The sequence below is a fragment of the Eubalaena glacialis genome, chromosome 9 (assembly GCF_028564815.1).
Source record: "Eubalaena glacialis isolate mEubGla1 chromosome 9, mEubGla1.1.hap2.+ XY, whole genome shotgun sequence".
In the NCBI taxonomy this organism is placed as follows: Eukaryota; Metazoa; Chordata; class Mammalia; order Artiodactyla; family Balaenidae; genus Eubalaena; species Eubalaena glacialis.
This window is the reverse complement of record NC_083724.1, coordinates 13,516,576-13,535,154: the sequence shown is the minus strand read 5'-3', so window position 1 is coordinate 13,535,154 and position 18,579 is coordinate 13,516,576. Positions and strand designations below refer to the sequence as shown.

At 43.2% G+C, this 18,579-nt stretch overlaps 2 protein-coding genes across 2 annotated transcripts in view; one reads left to right on the top strand and one right to left on the bottom strand.

Annotated features, from left to right (window-relative positions):
- Positions 1–1,535: 1,535 nt before the first annotated feature.
- Positions 1,536–15,832, bottom strand: NDUFA8 (NADH:ubiquinone oxidoreductase subunit A8). The gene is made up of 4 exons (XM_061200991.1): positions 15,680–15,832; positions 9,858–10,021; positions 5,564–5,729; positions 1,536–1,857 (listed from the first exon to the last, which is right to left on the bottom strand). The coding sequence occupies exons 1-4, from the start codon at positions 15,830–15,832 to the stop codon at positions 1,720–1,722; spliced, it is 621 nt and encodes a 206-aa protein (XP_061056974.1). The 3' UTR covers positions 1,536–1,719.
- A 165-nt stretch (positions 15,833–15,997) lies between these two features.
- Positions 15,998–18,579, top strand: part of MORN5 (MORN repeat containing 5) — a 33,583-nt gene continuing 31,001 nt past the window's right edge. The window contains exon 1 of the mRNA XM_061200990.1: positions 15,998–16,071. Coding sequence (XP_061056973.1) covers positions 16,025–16,071 — 47 coding nt within the window. The 5' untranslated portion in view covers positions 15,998–16,024. The remainder of the gene's footprint in view (positions 16,072–18,579) is intronic.

Genomic DNA, 18,579 nt, shown 5'->3' with positions numbered 1-18,579 from the left:
CAACGTGCAGACAAGGCTGAGAACCACTGATGACTTTGAAGGACAAGGATGCGGCCGTTGGAACCAGACAATCTTCATTTGTATCCCACATCTACTATTTCATATAGGAAGGAGGAATGCGGCTTCTTAAACTCTCCCTAGGCGTTAGCTCCTCCACCTGTGAAATGACATATTAGAAACTCTTTCAAAGGGCTCTGAGCATTGAAGGAGTTGACACATGTAAAGCACTGGGCACAATGCACAGTGCTCAATGAATATTTGTTATTACTGATGCAAGTCCCAGCTTCCTTTGCAGAAAGAACCTAGGAAGCAACACATACTCTGAGGTAATCATAAAAACAAATCTGCAGGCATGGTTGTACTTTCCCCACCAGGGATGACTTCCAATGACTTGGCCTGCAAGGGGTTAATGGGTGTTGCCTTAGCTGTTTTAAAAATTTAAGAATCTATTCTTTTTCTTCTGAAATTGGAGAATAAGGCAACGGTGGCTGGCAAGCTTTTGCAGACGAGTAAGGTTTACCCAAAATGCTCCCAAATAAGGGGTCAGAACTGGGTGGGGAGCAAGGCAGATCTTCCAATGCTTCGTGTTCTAACTGTCTTAACACTTTGGGCAACAGACTAATGCCTCACAGCAATCTCCCCACTTCGAGTATCTAGGAGTTGGAAAGGCCTTTATAAAGACTCCATACAACTTTGCTTTCCAGGGCTCTGCAAATGGGAAAGCAAGGCCCAGGGAGCTGAGACTTACGCAGGGTCATATGCAATTTAAGGCCACGACCAGAAGGTGTAAAGTGACCCCCAGTCAGATGGAGAGGAAATAGCCTAGTAGTGAAAAAGGAATTGAATGAAAGGGAAAAGAAAGACATAACAGTGCTTTGAACCAAAGAGCTTTATAAACACTTGTGGATTTAACCTGCCCAGGAGGTAGATAAGCATGTTCCCTTTAGTTTGTCCTCAAATTCAACCTCTCACAAGAGGTTAAGAAACACACCCAAGGCTGGAACTGACACTCAGACCTCCCGACTTCCTGGCTTTGGAGCTGGGAGCTCAGCCTCCAACTCCCTTGTCTATCAGGAAAAACATCTGGGTTATAACGCTTGAGGATGGGATATCAAGGGGAAGTGGTGGAAGTTTGGTTCTTTAAGAAACTTCGAGCGAGACTGCAGAAGACCAAGCCAGGAGCCCCGCCCATGGCCTGAGTCACAAGGCTCAAGTGTTTCTGCACTTCTCCTATCCTGGATGCTTCCCTTGTATGACCTTCAGGGAACTCTATTTGCCTGAGATGTTGGATGGGAAGAAAGAAAGTTGAGACTTCAAAATGTGTGAACCCAGACTGGCCCCGAGGCGCTGTCTCAGGTAACAAAGCCTTTCCTTTACACAGTCATTTGTCCGTGATCCCACACGACCCCCCCGCCACACTGGCTAATGCCTACTTGAAGCAAAGAGAAAGGAACAGGGAGGACCACAAGAAGAAAAAGCAAGGGGAAGTCATCTTTAAAGGCCAAAAGGTTATATAAAACATAATAAAATACAACTGTTTCCTTTAAAATTTTTAATGGGCAGGAAATGGTATAGAATAACTGCCAAGTCACATAAATTAATGTTTTTGTTAATGTTTGTGATCCTGGAAAGAGCCCTCTATCGGTTGATGAAACTACAGGAGAGTTTTCATCACCCGCTGCCTGGGTGCATGACTGGGTGTGGGCCACGGACCCATCTTCACATGGTCCAGAAAAAGAGGCGGCTGCCATGTCTGGCGGGCTTCAGATCTCCTTCCATCTCAGGGTTGGGCTCTGGCCTTGCTCTTGACTCATAGGGATTCTCTGGTAAAGGCCGATCTGTTTTCACTTTGGTGACCTGCAGCGGGTAAAAGAGGAGAAGCAGAGCTGAGAGGCAGGTGGAGTAGCTGTGACCATGAACACACCTCCTGGGGTCTCCTCTCTGCTCTGGCTGCCTCAGCCACTCCTCATCTATAAAGCCCTAGCAAATCACACTTAGCCCTGAATAAACATTGAAGAAGGCCTACTTTGTGTCATTCCACATGGAAGAAGTTAGGCATACGGAAGAGAGCAAGATTCACACTGTCCTCAGTGAAGGAGTCAGCCCGGAAAAGCACCCAGGCCTTCCTAGGCGGGTCACGGTGACCGAGAGACGAACGAGCGCTAGGAGAGCAAGGCCTCCGCACGGCCACTCGTCCTCGGCCTGTTGCTGAGGGGGCAACATTTACTTTCATCTGGAAGGATGAGCAGGAGCCAACCAGGAAGATTAGAGAGAAAAAGACCTTCCAAGTAAACCAACAGTACACACGGAGACAGAGGGGCATGGCCTTGGGGCGGCCAAAGCACAGGCTGCGCGCGGAGCGGGGGGAGAGGCAGCCCCTAAGCAAGCACGTCCTGCTGTTAGAAATGACGCCAAGCGCGTTATTCCAGTTCACTCTCACACTCCTCGGAGGTCAACCTGCAGGTTCACTGGGGCCCCCCAGCTAACGGTGGATGGACCTGAAGTCAGATCTGCCTGCTCCAAAGCCCGTGCTCTCACATAACGCTCGACACTGAGACACAGGAGCCAGGTGATGAACGACATGCAAAGATGCTTGAATTTTAACCCAACGGCAACAGGTGCCACTGGAGCAGGGAGGTAACTTACTCGCGTCTGCAGGCCAGGCCGGAAGGAGCAGAAGCTAGACTGGGGGGCTGAGCCAACGGGCCAGGCGAGGGTGACGCTCGCAACTGGGGTCCCGGGGAGAGAGGAGGACGGCGCTTTACACCCACTTAAACCCACAGAAGTCTCCATCAGAAACCCAGCAGAAATTGTTCTCATTTTAAAGATGAGGAAACAGGCCCAGAGAGGCAGAAAGACAGAAGGCCATGGTTATCAGTAGTCTTGTTATCTGGTGGCCTCCTAAGCCACTCCACATACTGTGGCCAGATCAATCTTCCCAGATGTACAAATTCAAACACCATCTATTGTGAACAGAGCTTTCATGGACACAATCACATAATTCTTATTATAACCACCCTCTGAGGCATAATTATCTCGAGTTCACGGAACAGGAGCAGAGATGGCTGGCTTGTCTAAGATCAAGACACAGCAAATGTCAGAGTTGGAGCTGGAACCCCAGTCTTCTGACTACAAGTCCAGAATAGTTTTTTATTTGCTTTTAAAACAGTTTTCACATCTCTCTGCTATAATTAGAGATCACTAATGGTTCCTTACTGCTTGACAGAGTATTCCAAATGCCTCCAGCTGGCATTTGAAGCTCCTTTAAGGAATTCAAGATGTCTATGAAATAAATCTAGAAAAAATAAAAGGACCCCTTTAAAGGACAAATTACTGGGGAAAGGACAATAAAGCAACCTCCTCTTCTGCACCACACTCAAAATAGAAAAGGAGCAGAAGCATGCGGTCAAACTAATTACTAGGTAAATGACCTTGGGCAGCTGACTTAACCTTCAATTTCCTATCTGTAAAACGGAGCTAGTAGTAGCTCCTAGGGTTATTAGAGTAATACACATGAAGCGCCTGATGTATGGAACAGGTGCTCCATTAGTTATTTTCAATATTAATATTATCAGGACAATGGAATTATGGGTGAGAGAGAGCAATCCTGCCTAGGAAAGCCAGAAACTTCAAAGACAGACCTGACACCTGAGCTGAGACTGGACGAGTATGAATTCACTGGGGGCAAACAGGAGGGAAGGGCAAGCCAGTGGAATCAGAATGCACAAGTGAATGACGCTAAAATGTAGGCTTTGTCCAGCCAATTATGACCTCTCTTAGAAAGAGACCGAATACTGAACTTAAGTATAACTAAAGCTGATAATCCTCTTCAAGAAATACACTTTTGAAAAGAGTTCAGATAACAGTACCTTTTCCTTTTATAGGTTTTTTAAAATGTTATTACAAAGATTCAGGAATAAAAATGCTTTCTTAACAACATGATTTGTAAATTCTCCTTTCGTGAGACAGAAATGAGAAAAGGTAGTTTTCTTTATTCTATGTAAAAGTTCCACCACTTTCCAACTTAGAATTATCAACTATTTAAAATAATTTGTTCATTTGGAATTAAAATATACATACTACTATATATATAAAATAAATAACCAACAAGGACCTACTGTATAGCACAAGGAACTATACTCAATATCTTGTAATAACCTATAATGAAGTGAATGTAAAAAAAAAAGAATATATATATATACGTATATATATACACATATATATATATCTCTGAATCACTTTACTGTACACCTGAAACTAACACAACATTGTAAATCAACTATATTTCAATAAAATTTTTTTTTAAATAAAAATAAATAAAATAATTTGTTTGGTGCAGCAAAGAAGGTATCCGTAGTAAAGATATGCCAGATACAAAACAAAACAAAAAATTGCTTAACCATTCCTCTACTTAACGGCAACAAGCTTAAGACCCAACTATCCACAGATGCCACACACAAAGGGAAGGGAATGAACATTAACTGTGGACCTATGTGCCAGGTACTATGCTGGGGATTCACATAGGCTCCTTAGCTTAATCCTCACAGAAAAACAGGGATTAATACTGGTCCCATCTTATAAATGTGGTAGGATAGGAAATGTTAAGAAATTTGCTCAAGGACCCATAGCAATTAAGTCATGAAACTAAGATTCAAATCTACTCTCAGTCTCCATTCAAACCAGAGTTCTTCCCTCCATGCCTTGCTACCTATGCTTCCCAGAGGGAATGGAGAGTGACACTGCTTAAGAAGCGGGGATGGGTCAGATCACAAAGGGCCGTGCATGTCAGAATATGGAGGGGATGCTTTGTTTTGCAAGCAAATAGGAGTCCCCTTGAAAAGTTTTTTTTTTTTTTTTAAAGGAAGGTGATATTTGACTTATTTTCCACACAGATCATGCCTATAGTGATCCATCCTCCCCTCCCAGAAATTCATGTAGCCCAGTTAAGAACTCCTGTCCAGGAAGTGGGGACAGTGAGAGGATTCAAAACAATATTCCAGGAGATGCCACAGGAATTGAGGACTGGATAAAGGAAGAAAGAGTGCAAAGTGAAGAAAAAAAGACATTCAGGTTTCTCCCTCTGAGGGTTCAACAGATGGTGGTGTCACAACTGAGACAGGAAATATGGGAGAAAGAACAGAAAAACAAGCTTTTTAAACTACAGGCATTACTTTTTTTTTTTTTTTTTAAATCTCAGGTATGTTCCTGAAAAATCTGGCATAACCTCAAACCTATTTCCCCACAATAACCTCAATGTTTTCAACTGACGGTGCCCCTAACATTTTGTTTATCCTCATCTACTCTCTTCTGTTCTTCAGTTAGCTAATTAATCAAACACAAATCTGCACATGCTGGGCGAGCTATTTAAAGGAACACTTCTATTAAATAAACTCCCTCTGGACTGTGTATAACCACTCCCTAATTAAGCTGACTGGTCAGTCTGGATTTCTCACATCAGATCCGTACTCACAGAAGACCCATTCCGGACCACCCCCTGCCTTTCCCCACCCTTAGCGAGTGAGAGAGAGAGAGAGAGAGAGAGAGCAGCAGGAAACTGTGTTACCTTTGACAGCTCCCCCAGGTCGGGTCGCACCCAGCCCAGTTTGTCCAACACACACTCGTCAAACTTCGCCTGCTGTGTGCGACACCGACGAAATAACTGCAAGCCGGAGTAATCGATGCAGGTCCAGTATTCTGTAAAAGGCTCTGAACAGTGCTGCTTTATCTGCCTGGAAAAGAGGGCTTGATTAGGGGCAGCTCTTTGCAAAACGATGAAAAACAAAAAAGTGGGGAAAAATTTGGTGCAGACCTCATGCACACAGCCTTGCTTTTTGAAAGGTATGGGAGTACTCTTACCTCACTTACAAGACAACTTGGAGGGCCTCAGGTTGAGAAACAATACGTAAAAAAACATTTCTGAGGAATAAGACCTAATTTCTTTGTGTAGCAAAAACAAATGAATAGAAATGCCAAAAGATTGTGGTCTAAGGGGTATAGATTTCACTTAGAACTCCTCACTTGGGACCTATTTATTCTTTTTAGATCCAATCTAAAGATTACCCACTTCGCAAATTTAGAAGAGAAGGAGGCACACTCAGAGATGGGCAAGCTGACAGAAGTCAGAGGTGACAGACACTGACAAAGGAGGAGACAGACTATAAAAAGCAAATTCACAAACTAACAAGGATCTTCTGATCCTGGGGTCAATCAGTGTAGAGGCAACCTGCCCTCCACGCCTCCAAAGCTCAAAAGACTTCATTCTATTCATGCACTGAACAAAAACAGAGATTAATCCTTGTCATTAAGAAGAAAGTTAAATTATATTTGCTCTCTGTTAAGAAGCAACATAGCAGGCTTCCCTGGTGGCGCAGTGGTTGAGAATCTGCCTGCCAATGCAGGGGACACGGGTTCAAGCCCTGGTCTGGGAAGATCCCACATGCCACGGAGCAACTAGGCCCGTGAGCCACAACTACTGAGCCTGCGCGACTGGAGCCTGTGCTCCGCAACAAGAGAGGCCACGATGGTGAGAGGCCCGCGCACCGCGATGAAGAGTGGCCCCCGCTTGCCGCAACTAGAGAAAGCCCTCGCACAGAAACGAAGACCCAACACAGCCATAAATAAATAAATAAATAATAAAAAAAGTCTTTCTTTAAAAAAAAAAAAAAGAAGCAACATAGCATATAATTCATTTTGTGGTCACCAGAAATGGCTGAAGAAAAACTAACTTTTGTGTATAAAAGGGATAAGCCTCCATTATTTTGCAAAATTCCCCTTCTCTCACCATTCAACTTTGCTAGTAATCAAATAAATGCAAAGTCGGCCGAGAATAAAATACTGTTATTTTATGTAAAAGCCATATTTGAGGCAGTGGAAGAAGCGTGGAGCACCTCCTTCCCCCCATGGAATAATAATGAAGTATTTGCTTGTCACACTCCAAGAATCTAGCTACACTCAACACAGGAATAGTATTTAACACGTCTCGGGAAGAACCTCAGAGGTGGCCGAAGGAAACACATAAAGAAAAACTGGCTTTCCATTCCTGCTCGGTTCCCCTCCTGGGAGGCAACCAAGGGGCACCAGTTCCTTATACCTTTGCAGGTATTTTGAGTATAGCCTTGGGGGTGATGGGATGTGTTAAGAGGAAGGAAGAAGGAATGTCAAAGCCTCGGGAGCTTTTCTGGGTTACCTCTAGCCTCAACGACCTGCATTTCTACGGTACACAAAACTGCACCCCCCTAGCCTCGACTTAAGAATCGCGATGGTGGTGAGCAACCGTGTCCAGCTGGAGTTTTGGACTCCCTCCAATATGCTGCAGTGCAAGAAAGGCTGCAAACCATCACTCTGGTACTTAGGTCTATGTTCTCGGCTCTGTTACCCTGGCACCCACACTAATAGACAATTATCTACTAGTGCTTACAGCAAGCTACTTCAGCACCTCAGGAGCTTGTGAAATCCAAACATTTCCCACTTACACGTGCTCCCTCTGAGTCAAAGGAAAAATACTTTGCCAAAGTTCTCTTAGAAAATAAAAAAATTTTAAAGGAACACACATTCCACCTTATTAGCAATCAAATCAATGCAAATTCAAGCAAGAGTAAAACACCATTTTGTACCTATCAAATATTTAAATAATATGCAATGCTGGAGAGGGATACCTGGATACAGGCTGAGGACAGCATAAACTGACCCAACTTCAAAAGAAATGGCAACTGTAATTCAAGAGCCATAAATCATGTTCAAAGCCTTTTAAAGAATAATCTCACTGCTGGGAAATTTATGCCAAGGAATTAATTAAAAAATGAAAATGATCTCTACACAAATGTAATCACTGCAGATTTATCCAAAACAATCAATAATGATGTTTAATAACAAAATTATGGCTGGTTTATCTGATGGAATATTACACAGCCATGAAAAATGATGATCATGAAGACAGAGCAACTTCAAAGAATGTTTCCAATAGTTTCAAGTGAAAAAATGAATTTTCAAATGTACACACACTATGACTTTAAGCACAAAAATATCTCTGCATGTGGACAAAGACAGCAGAAGCAAGAAAGAAGGAAAGCAGCTATTGTGCGAAGGAATTTTTTTTCCTCTAGTGTCATTGTAAGGGACATCTGTGGGTTTTGCCTAGCCAGCAGTCATTCTCTATTCTTCTGGAACATCCTTCAGATTTTCCTTTGGGGAACAACCCCTCCCTATCGCTCGGCAATGTGATTTAGATGAATCTAAGTCTACTCCCCACTTTAGGCCTGACCACTCACAGCATTTTATCTCCTGAAACACAACTGATTCAAAGATATGCACATGAAGTTGACCAGCCAGGCCAATGAGACTCAGTCCAGGGACCACTGCTCATGCTACTGGGTGGCACTCTTTGTCTGGGTCTGCTAAGCAAGGAGCACAGCAGCTTGGACTGGCTGGTGGCCATTGCTGCTACAGCAAGGAGAGGGTCTCTTTGAAAATGAATTTGACAGAGAAAGCAGGACTAAGAAACTGGGGGTGGGGGATAAGAGGTGAAGCAAAAAGATACCAAGTAGGTGTGAAATTATCTAAGCCCTTGAATCCAGTCCTGCCTGATGCCAGTCCTATTTCTGGACTTTACAGTGACATGAGCCAACTCCCCTTGAGTTGAGTTTCTGTCCTTTTTAATAGAGTTCTGACTAATACGGTTAAAACATTTTTCTACAATTATAATTTGGATTTTTTTTACTTATATCAAGTATAGTGGCGTACCTAAACACTTGACTCTGAACACCTTTCCTTTCCATCATAACTGTGTGTTCTGTAGTAATGATAATGATAACAATCTAGTAAATGCCCACAAGCAAGCCCTGTGCTAAGCTGTTTTTATGTGCCTTTTCAAATTTCTCACAACAATCTTATGATAGGTATTACTCTACAATTTGGAAGTTGGGGTTCATGGAGATTAAAGAACTTGCCACTATTTACAATAGCCAAGACATGGAAGCGACCTAAATGTCCATTGATAGAGGAATGAATAAAGAAGATGTGGTCTATACACACATACACACACACACACACACACACACAATGGAATAGTACTCAGCCATAAAAAAGAATAAACTAATGCCATTTGCAGCTACATGGATGGACCTAGAGATTATCATACTGAGTAAGTCAGAAAGAGAAAGACAAATACCATATGATATCACTTATATGTGGAATCTAAAATATGACACAAATGAGCTTATCTACAAAATAGAAACAGACTCACAGATATAGAGAACCGACTTGTAGTTGCCAAGCGGGATGGGGGAGGGAAAGATTGGGAGTTTGGGATTAGCAGATGCAAACTATTATATATAGAATGTATAAACAACAAGGTCCTACTGTATAGCACAGGGAACTATATTCAATATCCTGTGATAAACCATAATGGAAAAGAATATGAAAAAGAATATATATATATGTATAACTGAATCACTTTGCTGTACAGCAGAAATTAACACATTGTAATTTAATTTAATTAATTAATTTATTTAGGCCACATGGCACGTGGGATCTTAGCTTCCCAACCAGGGATGGAACCTATGCCCCCTGCATTGGAAGCGTGGAGTCTTAACCCCTGGACCGCCAGGGAAGGCCCAACACAACACTGTAAATCAACTATACTTCAAAAAAAAAAAAAAAGAATGTGCCAAATAATAAAAACAAAGAACAAAAATAACTCTCATTTATTGTGTGCTCTACTTTGGTCTATGTGATTGCAAAGCCTTCCACTCCCTACTAAAATTAATAAAATTATCCTTCCATTTAATTAGCTGGATGTTCACGGAGATACATATACCTTGATGTTGCAACCAGTGGGCACTGACGTGAAAAGATCTTACCTAAAGAAGTCCAGGGCACACTGGTTGACAAGCTTGCTTTCCTCTAAACACCGCCTCGGGTCCTTCTCTTCCCACCGGCAGAGCATGAACTCCTTGTTGGGCTTATCGCACTGAGCTCCGTAGTGATGGGCCGCAGCTTTCAACACAGAAGAACTGACTTTCACCTGGGGAGAGGAACAGAGGAGAGGGACCAGATTTGTACCAGGACACCACTTCCTTAACCTCACCTCACGCTGGTCAAGATAGAGGGAACAGGAAGGTAGCCCCGTTCTGACTTTGCCAAGAAAACTAAAGACAGGGGACTCTGTAATAATCCCTTATGATCTATGGTGCTTCAGAGATCACAGAGCTCTTTCACATGTATGATTTTCCACACCTTTGTAATAATCTCATCAGGCTGATGTTACCATCCCCATTTTAGACATAAGGAAATGGCAGCCCTAATGGAATCCTTAGATCTTTATGAGAGAGAAAGTGGAGCTCTGAAGGAAGATGGAGGCTTCTGGGATGTACGGGGAGGAAGCAACCCGGAGGAGCACTGATGAGTCTCCTCTCCAGGAATAAAAGTAACAGTGGGAGGATATATAAGATTCCCAGAAGATGACAGAATCACAGAAGATTAGAGACTGGAAGGGATCCGTAAGAGCATCTGGTTCAGCAAGTTATTATTAATAATAAAGTACTAAATCTGAGAATTTTTTTAAATTATAGAGTATATCCAAGGCAGCCATCCCTACAACTGTGTCAGTCTCACTCACTTGCACCCCAGCACATGTTCTTGAGAAGCACAGTGTAGCTACGGCCAGCTCACGGTACAGCCCAGAGCCTGTCTAGCAGCTGCTGCAGCAAGGGTCCTGCTAGCCTCTTTTCTGTACCACCTCTTCCTGTGCCAATACCACAATGTTTTAATTACTGTTCGTTGTCTGGGAGGACCATCCTCCTCACTATTCATCCTTTTCAAAACTGTTCTGGCTATTCTTACAGATGAACACCCTTCCTCCAATAATTTCCATTGGAATTGTACTAAGTCTAGTTATATAACAAATTAGAAAGGAAAGGGCACTGTTACAATATTGGGTCTCTGCTCACATTTTATCTCAGAGTCTTTCCCTAATCATCTTAGATAAGCTAGCACCAGTGGTCACTCTATCTGTGACCACTGGAACGTAAGCTCCAAGAGGGTAGGGATTTTGTTTTCAACAGAGGTCGACTACTGTAAAGATGTCCATTCTCCCTAAGTTAAACTAATTAAGGTGATGTTTACCATGGTCCACCAAGCACCCAAAACAGCGCCCCAGCACAAGCAGCTGTCAAGCACTCACTCTGTGCCAGCAGCAGGGGATGTAACAGTCACAAGAGAGTTAAGAATACATGAATGATGCCTTCTCATCCAGAACACAGTATGTCTCTCCATTTATTTAGCTCATTCTCACTTTCTTTGGTTAAAATTACAGTTTCCTTCATACAGGAAACTTGCATATTTCTTGTTTATTCCTCAGTATTCTCACATTTTGGATACTATCTAAATGGGACATTTTCCCCTTAGATTTTCAAGTTGGTTACTGCTTGTTTTTACACTGTATCTTCTCTGTAGCCATAGTCTACTGAACTCTTGTCAGTTCTAAAAGGAAGCTCAAGAGGATTAAGAGAAAAGCTTCCACTTACAAATAAAAACTGCCTCCCTTCCTCTCTGATACTTACATCTTTTTTTCCTTCTTCTTCTCTTTCCCTATCTTAAGGCTCTGACCAAAACTTCCAGGATGATACAGACAAACAGCAACGGCAGTAGGCATCCTTGCCTTGTTCTAAACTTTAAAGTAGTTTGGTATGATATTGGCCGTTGGTGTCTGGGATATACTTGTTTGGATGATCCTCATTAGGGAAGTTTCTTTCTAACCATAAATGGCTTTGTTGCACTGTTGTTTCCTCCACCAGGAAAGACTGAAATTTTCAGGTTTCATTAATCTATAAATGTAATGTAGAGCATTAACAGATTTTCTAAAACTGACCCACTGTACCTAGGATAAAATCTAGTTTGTCCTAGTGCATTATGCCTTAAGATACCACTGGATTTGATCTGCAAATATTTATTAAGAACTTTTACATGAGAATAATTTTATAATTATTATTTTTATAATAATAAAAATTTTATAATTTCATTTTTTAGGAATTTCACACAGCCTAGGTTAAATTATTAATATTTTTAATAAGATAAGAGGCAAGGAAAGATGAAGAGATAATTCATCTACACACTACAGGAAGAGAAGAATAAAGTTATGACTATGACTACTGATATTACAACTGTTTTAATTATCAAAGCAAAGGTAAATTTAGGATGTAAGTGAAATTTGCCATGACAATTCTAATATGTTCACTTAAAAATCTGTAAAATTTTGTATTCCAGTTTTTGATAATAGTTTACTTAGGTCAATTGAGTGGTACACGTTTGCTTGCTATATTACCTGTAAAGAGCTGGGCGACTGAAAAATCAAGACGCAAACTTTTTTTAAAGCTTAATATATTTAAAAAATTAAGTTAGCTACATTTATTTCCTTGTCAAATGTCTTAAAACATCTTTAAATGGCTGATTTAATTACTCCGATGCCTTCACAGCTATCACGCCAAGAGCCTATGGCTTCCTTTGCTTTACTTCTCCACAAATGTAGAGGTCTTATCCCAATCTAGGTTATGCCCATGTTGTTGAGCACATAAAACATGCCCTGTCACAGGGAAATCAAGGGTGAGAACCCCTCACTGAATTTATTTCCTAAGGAAAAGGAGCAATGTGCTCAAGATGGCACAGCAAGTCAGTGGCAAGTGCAGAACTAGCACCAGAAATTGTGACCTCCAATCAGGCCTCTTCCCATTGCATCACTGAGGAGGCAAAGAACTTCAGATGTCACCGCCACCCCTCACCTGCTTCTTCACTAATACTGACAAGTTCCAACAGAAGCCACATCCTTTCACAGCTGCTTACTGTGAATACCCTCTCAGATTCATTCAGCTCCCTTTGTCTCAAAGAACACAGAATTTCAATGCCCTTCCTCATCTGTCCTCATAACAGCCTCACTGCACAGCAGGTTTAGATGGTCTGCAGGTGCGGAAACAGAGGCAGAAAAAGTCCCACAATCTACAAGCAATCTTCTAGTCCTGTTCTCTCTTCCTTAAACCAGATCTGCACCTTTTTTTTTTTTTGTAGTACTTAATTTATACTAGGTTTTGTATTTTGCTTAATTTATGTAAAATGGAGGATGATAGTACTTAGTTGATAGAACTGTTGTCAGGGTTAACACACATTAAAAATATGAAGAACAGTGCCTACCACATAGAAGCACATCATAAATATTGGCCATTTTTACTCAAAATCGTTAATGTGTACAAGGAGTTTCCTGCCCAAAGCTTCTGACTATTCTTCCAAAGGCATGTGCCATAACTCCAAGGTCAATGAGGTCCAAAATGGGTTTAACTTGCTTCTCAAACCCACTCGTTCTGGCTTCCCCAGTTCTGTCAAGTTGCAAATCTGACATCGATTCCTCAACCTTTCATGCCTCTGATATCTAAGTCATTGCTAAGTCGGATCAATTCTAGATAAATGTGTTCTTTCCTCTCCGTAAGCACAGTCACCAATCATGCTGGGGTCAATAATATCTTCCTCAGTTATTGGTTTCCTGCTTTTCTTATTCCTCTCTTCCAACCATTCTTCACAGAGCTGCTGTCCTAAAAGACAATTCTTATTTTAATCTGTTATTAAAACAACTTAGCAACAACACCCTTGAAGGATTCAGGCTTAACAGCAGAATAAGGCCTAAGTTTCTACTTAAGTATTCAAACCCTTCGGATCCCAACTATCCTTCCGGCCTTCTCACCCACAAGACTTTAAAAAGGTACTGGCTGTCCTCTAGGACACTGAACTCACTGTTCCCGGAACCCACTTTTGGCCTCACCTGCTTACCTTTGCTCAGATCCTGCCTTGTTTAGAAAGTTCTTCTCTCCATCTCTGCCTGTAAATGCCATTCTTAAAATGTCATTTAGCCAAGTCTTACATTATACCCAAGAAGTGCTTTCTCTGTTCCCTTCATAGCCTCAGAGAATTATACAGCTGGAATCACTTCATCTTACAAATAAAATAACTGTGTCTGCAAATGGGAAAAGTGACTCATCGAGGTAACCGAATAGTTAGGCCTAGAATTTAGATACAACTTCAAATCCTACCCTCTTTTCTTAAACCATGTCTGCCCCTCTTCTGTAGCATTTAATCATACTTTGTTTTGTACTTTAGCTATTTATGTAATTATCTGTTTCTCAATTCAACTGTGTGAACTCTAAAGGCAAATTTATTCCAGAAATAGAACACGTGCAAGAAGCAGAACCTCAGATGACTGCTGAACCAAATTAAAGTGCCAATGAAAAATACAGCAACTCAAAGTCTCAACCCAGCTTCACAGTCTGGCAAGAAACAAACTGACTGTTGGCAGTACCCACACGTCCCCACCCCCAACTTTTAGTACATGTCACTTTATTATAATAATTAAAATAATATAATAATAGTTGCCATTCTCACAGGCAAATAAGATGAAGTGAAATAATGCAGGTAAAACACTTAACACAGGGCCTGGGATATAATTTTTGGCATGTAATTTTTCATCTTCCCCTCCCTCTCCTCCAGTGTAGCCTCATTATCCAGTCCTGTCCTGGCACTTTTTTGCCTTAAAATCTTCCACCTCTCCCCACCACCTCACTTACAGGATGAAGTCCAAAATGCTCAGTCTGGCCTTGTGAAAGTCACTTCCAGCCCTGCCTCAGCCCAAGGTACCTCTCCCAGCTCAGCAACTGCTGCTTTCCACCAACAAAAGAGGCATGTCAAAAAGCAAAACACAAAATACAAAAGGTTCTGCTAAGCCTTCTCGCTCTTTTGAGCTTTTGCCAGTAATATGGTAGTTTAAAAGCATGGGTTTTAAAATCAGACCTGGGTTCACATTCCAGCTCTACCGTGTGTCCCTGGGCAAATCACTTCTCTCAGGACCTGTTTCCTTATCTATAACATGGTGAGATCAATTATACCCTTCCTTACAGTGTTGCTGGAAGGACCCTATGAATTATTGTCTGTAATTAGCATCCTGCCTGACATCTAGAAAAGGCCTCATCATGTTTGCTGTAATTAGTATTATCGGTCTTCACTTCTCATAGCACTAACTACACTGTACTGTAATTGCCTCTTTATGTTTCTGTCTCCCTATTAGATTATAAACTCTATGAGGACAGGGACTATCTCATTTTCCAGTGTATGTGCATACGGTAATTATCCAAATGAGAGCTCTTGAATAAATGAATGCTTTAAATGTCCTATTACCAAACACTTTCCCAGGTTGTTAGCAAATTCACTCTCCAATATCATCTCCTTTTTCTGCGGCTTCCTAGCTCCACTCCAATGCACTCTGCACCGACGATGCTACTTTAAGGTCTCTCTCCCTCGACTGGAGCACCCGGGGTTGTACACTCACTTCGCAAGGAGGTTTGAGTATTAAGTGACATGAAGTAAGTAAAGTGACCCTGGTTGGTGCTTAATAAAAAGTACTATTATTCACGTAAAGGAGACGCAGGTTGCTGCGGGGAAGGGGAGGAGAGTTCTCGAGCTACTGAGGGATGGGTCTCCCCGAGCTGACGAGGAGGCGTCCGAGGGTCAACCTGTGTAAGTGTTGGGAGCATGGGGTGGGGATGGGGGATCCGGGGCCCAGGGTCCGCGGAGTGCAAGCAGGGCTGGGCCCAGGCCCGGGAAGCTGTAGCCCTGTGCCCCGCTTGCCTATCCTCCAGACGAGCCTCACCTCCTGCACTTTCAGGTCCTCCAGAGTGGGCAGCTCCACTATCCCGGGCATGACGGCGGTAGCCCCGACCCCGAGGAGGTGCCCGCTGCCGCAGCGCCCACGTCTCCTTGAACTCCCCTTCCGACTGCCGTGGGCCACGTAACGTCTGCGCATGCGCAGCGGCGGCACGCAGGCGCACTGCTCTGCCCAACAGCGAGCCACAGAGCATGCGCAGAGCCAGGAAGTTCCGCGGACCCTGGGGGCGGGGCTTCGCCTCGGTTCCGCCTATCCCTCCTGGTTGTCATAGTGAGGCGGGATACACTGCGACTCTGGTCTCCCAACGGCTGGAAACTAGAGGCAGGCGCCATGGAGTACACGGGAAGCCAATATATTGGGGAATTTGTAGATGGGAGGTAAGGACCTCGTTTGATTCACTATGTCTTGAACATCCGTGACTGGGAAAAGCCGGCAGTCTTTTTGCCTCTGCAAAGGACTTTGTACCAGACACGTTCACAAACTTTATCCCTTTTAAACTTCAGGACAACCCTTTCAGGTAGGAATGTTTATTCCCATTTTACAGTTTAGGAAAATAAGATCCAGAGAAGTGAAGTAACTTGCTCAAGGACGCATATCTAATAAACAGCAGAGCTGAGATACATCCATTCCATGGATACCCGTATATGTGTGTGTTTGCTAAATGCCAGTCTTAGATATAGGGATAAGAATATTAAAAATGTGAAGATCCTTGCTCTTGTGAAGCTTATCGTCTAGTTGGTATACTGCCAACAAACAGATATATGAGAAGATAATTTCAGATAGTGGCTTTGCTTGAATATTTCCCTCCTCATAGCAACCCTAAGAGATAGATATAATCATCCCCATTATACGGATGGGAAAAGTGAGGCAGAAGGTAATTATGTAATGTGCTCAAAGTCACCTTGTTGGCATTTGGCAGAGCAGAGATGAAAACCAGATCTGACTTCAGAGCCCATGTGCTTTCTACTATAGACCCCTGCTGCTGAGCCCCTGTAGAGGATGCATCTAGTTGGAGCAGTCCTGGAAGACTTCATGGAGGAGACAATATTTGAAATGGGCCCTGAAAGTTGGGTAGGATCTAGGTGGGTGGAGATGCAAGGTGAAGAATGTTTCCAGGCAAAGGGAATAGCATGAACAGTAGCTCAGAGGGCTTATAAGGGAAAGAGCAGGCAGTTCAGTTTGGTTGGAGTGTAGAATGTGCCTGGAGGAGAGTGGGAGCCCAAGCTAGACAGGGGGTCTGTGCTCTTACGTAGAGAGATTTGAATACCATGCACAATTCTGTGGGAAGAGCCACTGTTAGACCCTTGGTAGTGCTGGGCATTAGGAAATCTAATTTATTTCATCTCTGTATCCCTCCTCATAGTACATCTGTCTGGCACACACTCAGTTAATGTTAGCCACATGAATGAATAAGAGAATGAATGAATGAATAATATTTGAGATATGGTCATCATATCCTTGTTAAGGATTGATGTCTTCATTATAAAGTAGCTCTCTTTGTTCTTTCTAATTTACTTTGAATTTAAAATGAAGGCATTTCAGGACTTCCCTGGTGGTCCAGTGGTTAAGACTCCACACTCCCATGCAGGGGGCGTGGGTTCGATCCCTGGTGGGGCAACTAAGATCCCACATGCTGCATGGTACGGCCAAAAAAATACATATATAAAATGAAGGCTTTCCACCTTGAATGAATAAAAGAAAAAACGGAAGGGAAGGAGAGGGAGAGGAGGAAGGGAAGGATGGAAAGAGGGACGGAGGGAGGCAAAGTGGAGGTGGGGAGATCAGGTCAGAGCCCATTGCCACTGTCTCGGTAAGAGGCACCAGGTCTCTGGGCCAAGGCAGAGGCAGTGGGGCTGCAGGAAAGAGAAAAATGTAGAAGTTGGGCGATTTCATTGCCAGGACTTGGCAACTGATTGGCTCCTGGTCCCACTCAGAGACTGCTTCCAATCCCAGCCCAGAGCCCACCTCCAGGCTTTGAACCTGGAGGATTCAGCTGCTTTGGCGGAGGAGAGGATGAGTTCTGTTTGGGGTGGGCTGGAGATGTCTGTAGATGGTATGAATAATAGTGTCCAATTCGCAGTAAAAAAAAAAAAAAAAAAGGGGGAGTTGCCAAATCTCACAGAAGTGTTTAGATGGAGACTATGTTTAGAAATGACAGATGTGATCTCAAGCAAAGAGGTAGAGGAAAGAAGAAGAGGAGGGACTTCCCTGGTGGTCCAGTGGTAAAGAATCGCCTTACAATGCAGGGGACGTGGGTTCAATTCCTGGTCAGGGAACTAAGATCCCACGTGCCGCGGGGCAACTAAGCCCGCTTGCCACAACTACTGAGCTGCACGCCTCAACTAGAGAGCCTGCGCGGTGCAAACTACAGAGCCCACGCACTCTGGAACCGGGTGCCACAACTACAGAGCCCACACGCCCTGGAGCCTGCACACCACAACTAGAGAGAAGCCCACGCGCTAGTAACGAAAGATCTCGCATGCCTCAACGAAGATCCCACGTGCCACAACTAAGACCCAATGCAGCCAAAAAAAAAAATTTAAAGAAATAAAAAAGAAGAAGAGGAGTTCTCTTTCCTTCTGTGTCTTGCAGCAAAGTAAAAGCAAAATAGTTTTTAAGCTCTTCTATACGTCAGGCATTCTATTATAGTTTCATAGCCATTAACGCAACAACTTTGCAGGGGTGTCATCATTATCCCTATTTTACAGATGAGAAACTCAGGCTTAGAAAGGTGGAGGTCACACAAGGTCACACAGGCATGGAGAGGTGGAGCCAGGTCTGGACTCCAGGCCTGCCCGGCTCAGAAGCTGTGCCTTAACCACAGCGCTCTCCTGCTCGGGGCCTCTGTCACAGCGGCAACTTCTGTCATCCACTCAGGAAGTCCA

Excerpts from the sequence above, each read along its gene's own strand:
- NDUFA8 (XM_061200991.1), bottom strand. The coding sequence starts at position 15,832 with ATGCGCAGACGTTACGTGGCCCACGGCAGTCGGAAGGGGAGTTCAAGG. Across the intron at positions 5,730-9,857 it reads TGTGCCCTGGACTTCTTTAG|GCAGATAAAGCAGCACTGTT; the intron begins GTAAGATCTTTT and ends CCTCTTTTCCAG. Across the intron at positions 1,858-5,563 it reads ACCTGGGGGAGCTGTCAAAG|GTCACCAAAGTGAAAACAGA; the intron begins GTAACACAGTTT and ends TACCCGCTGCAG.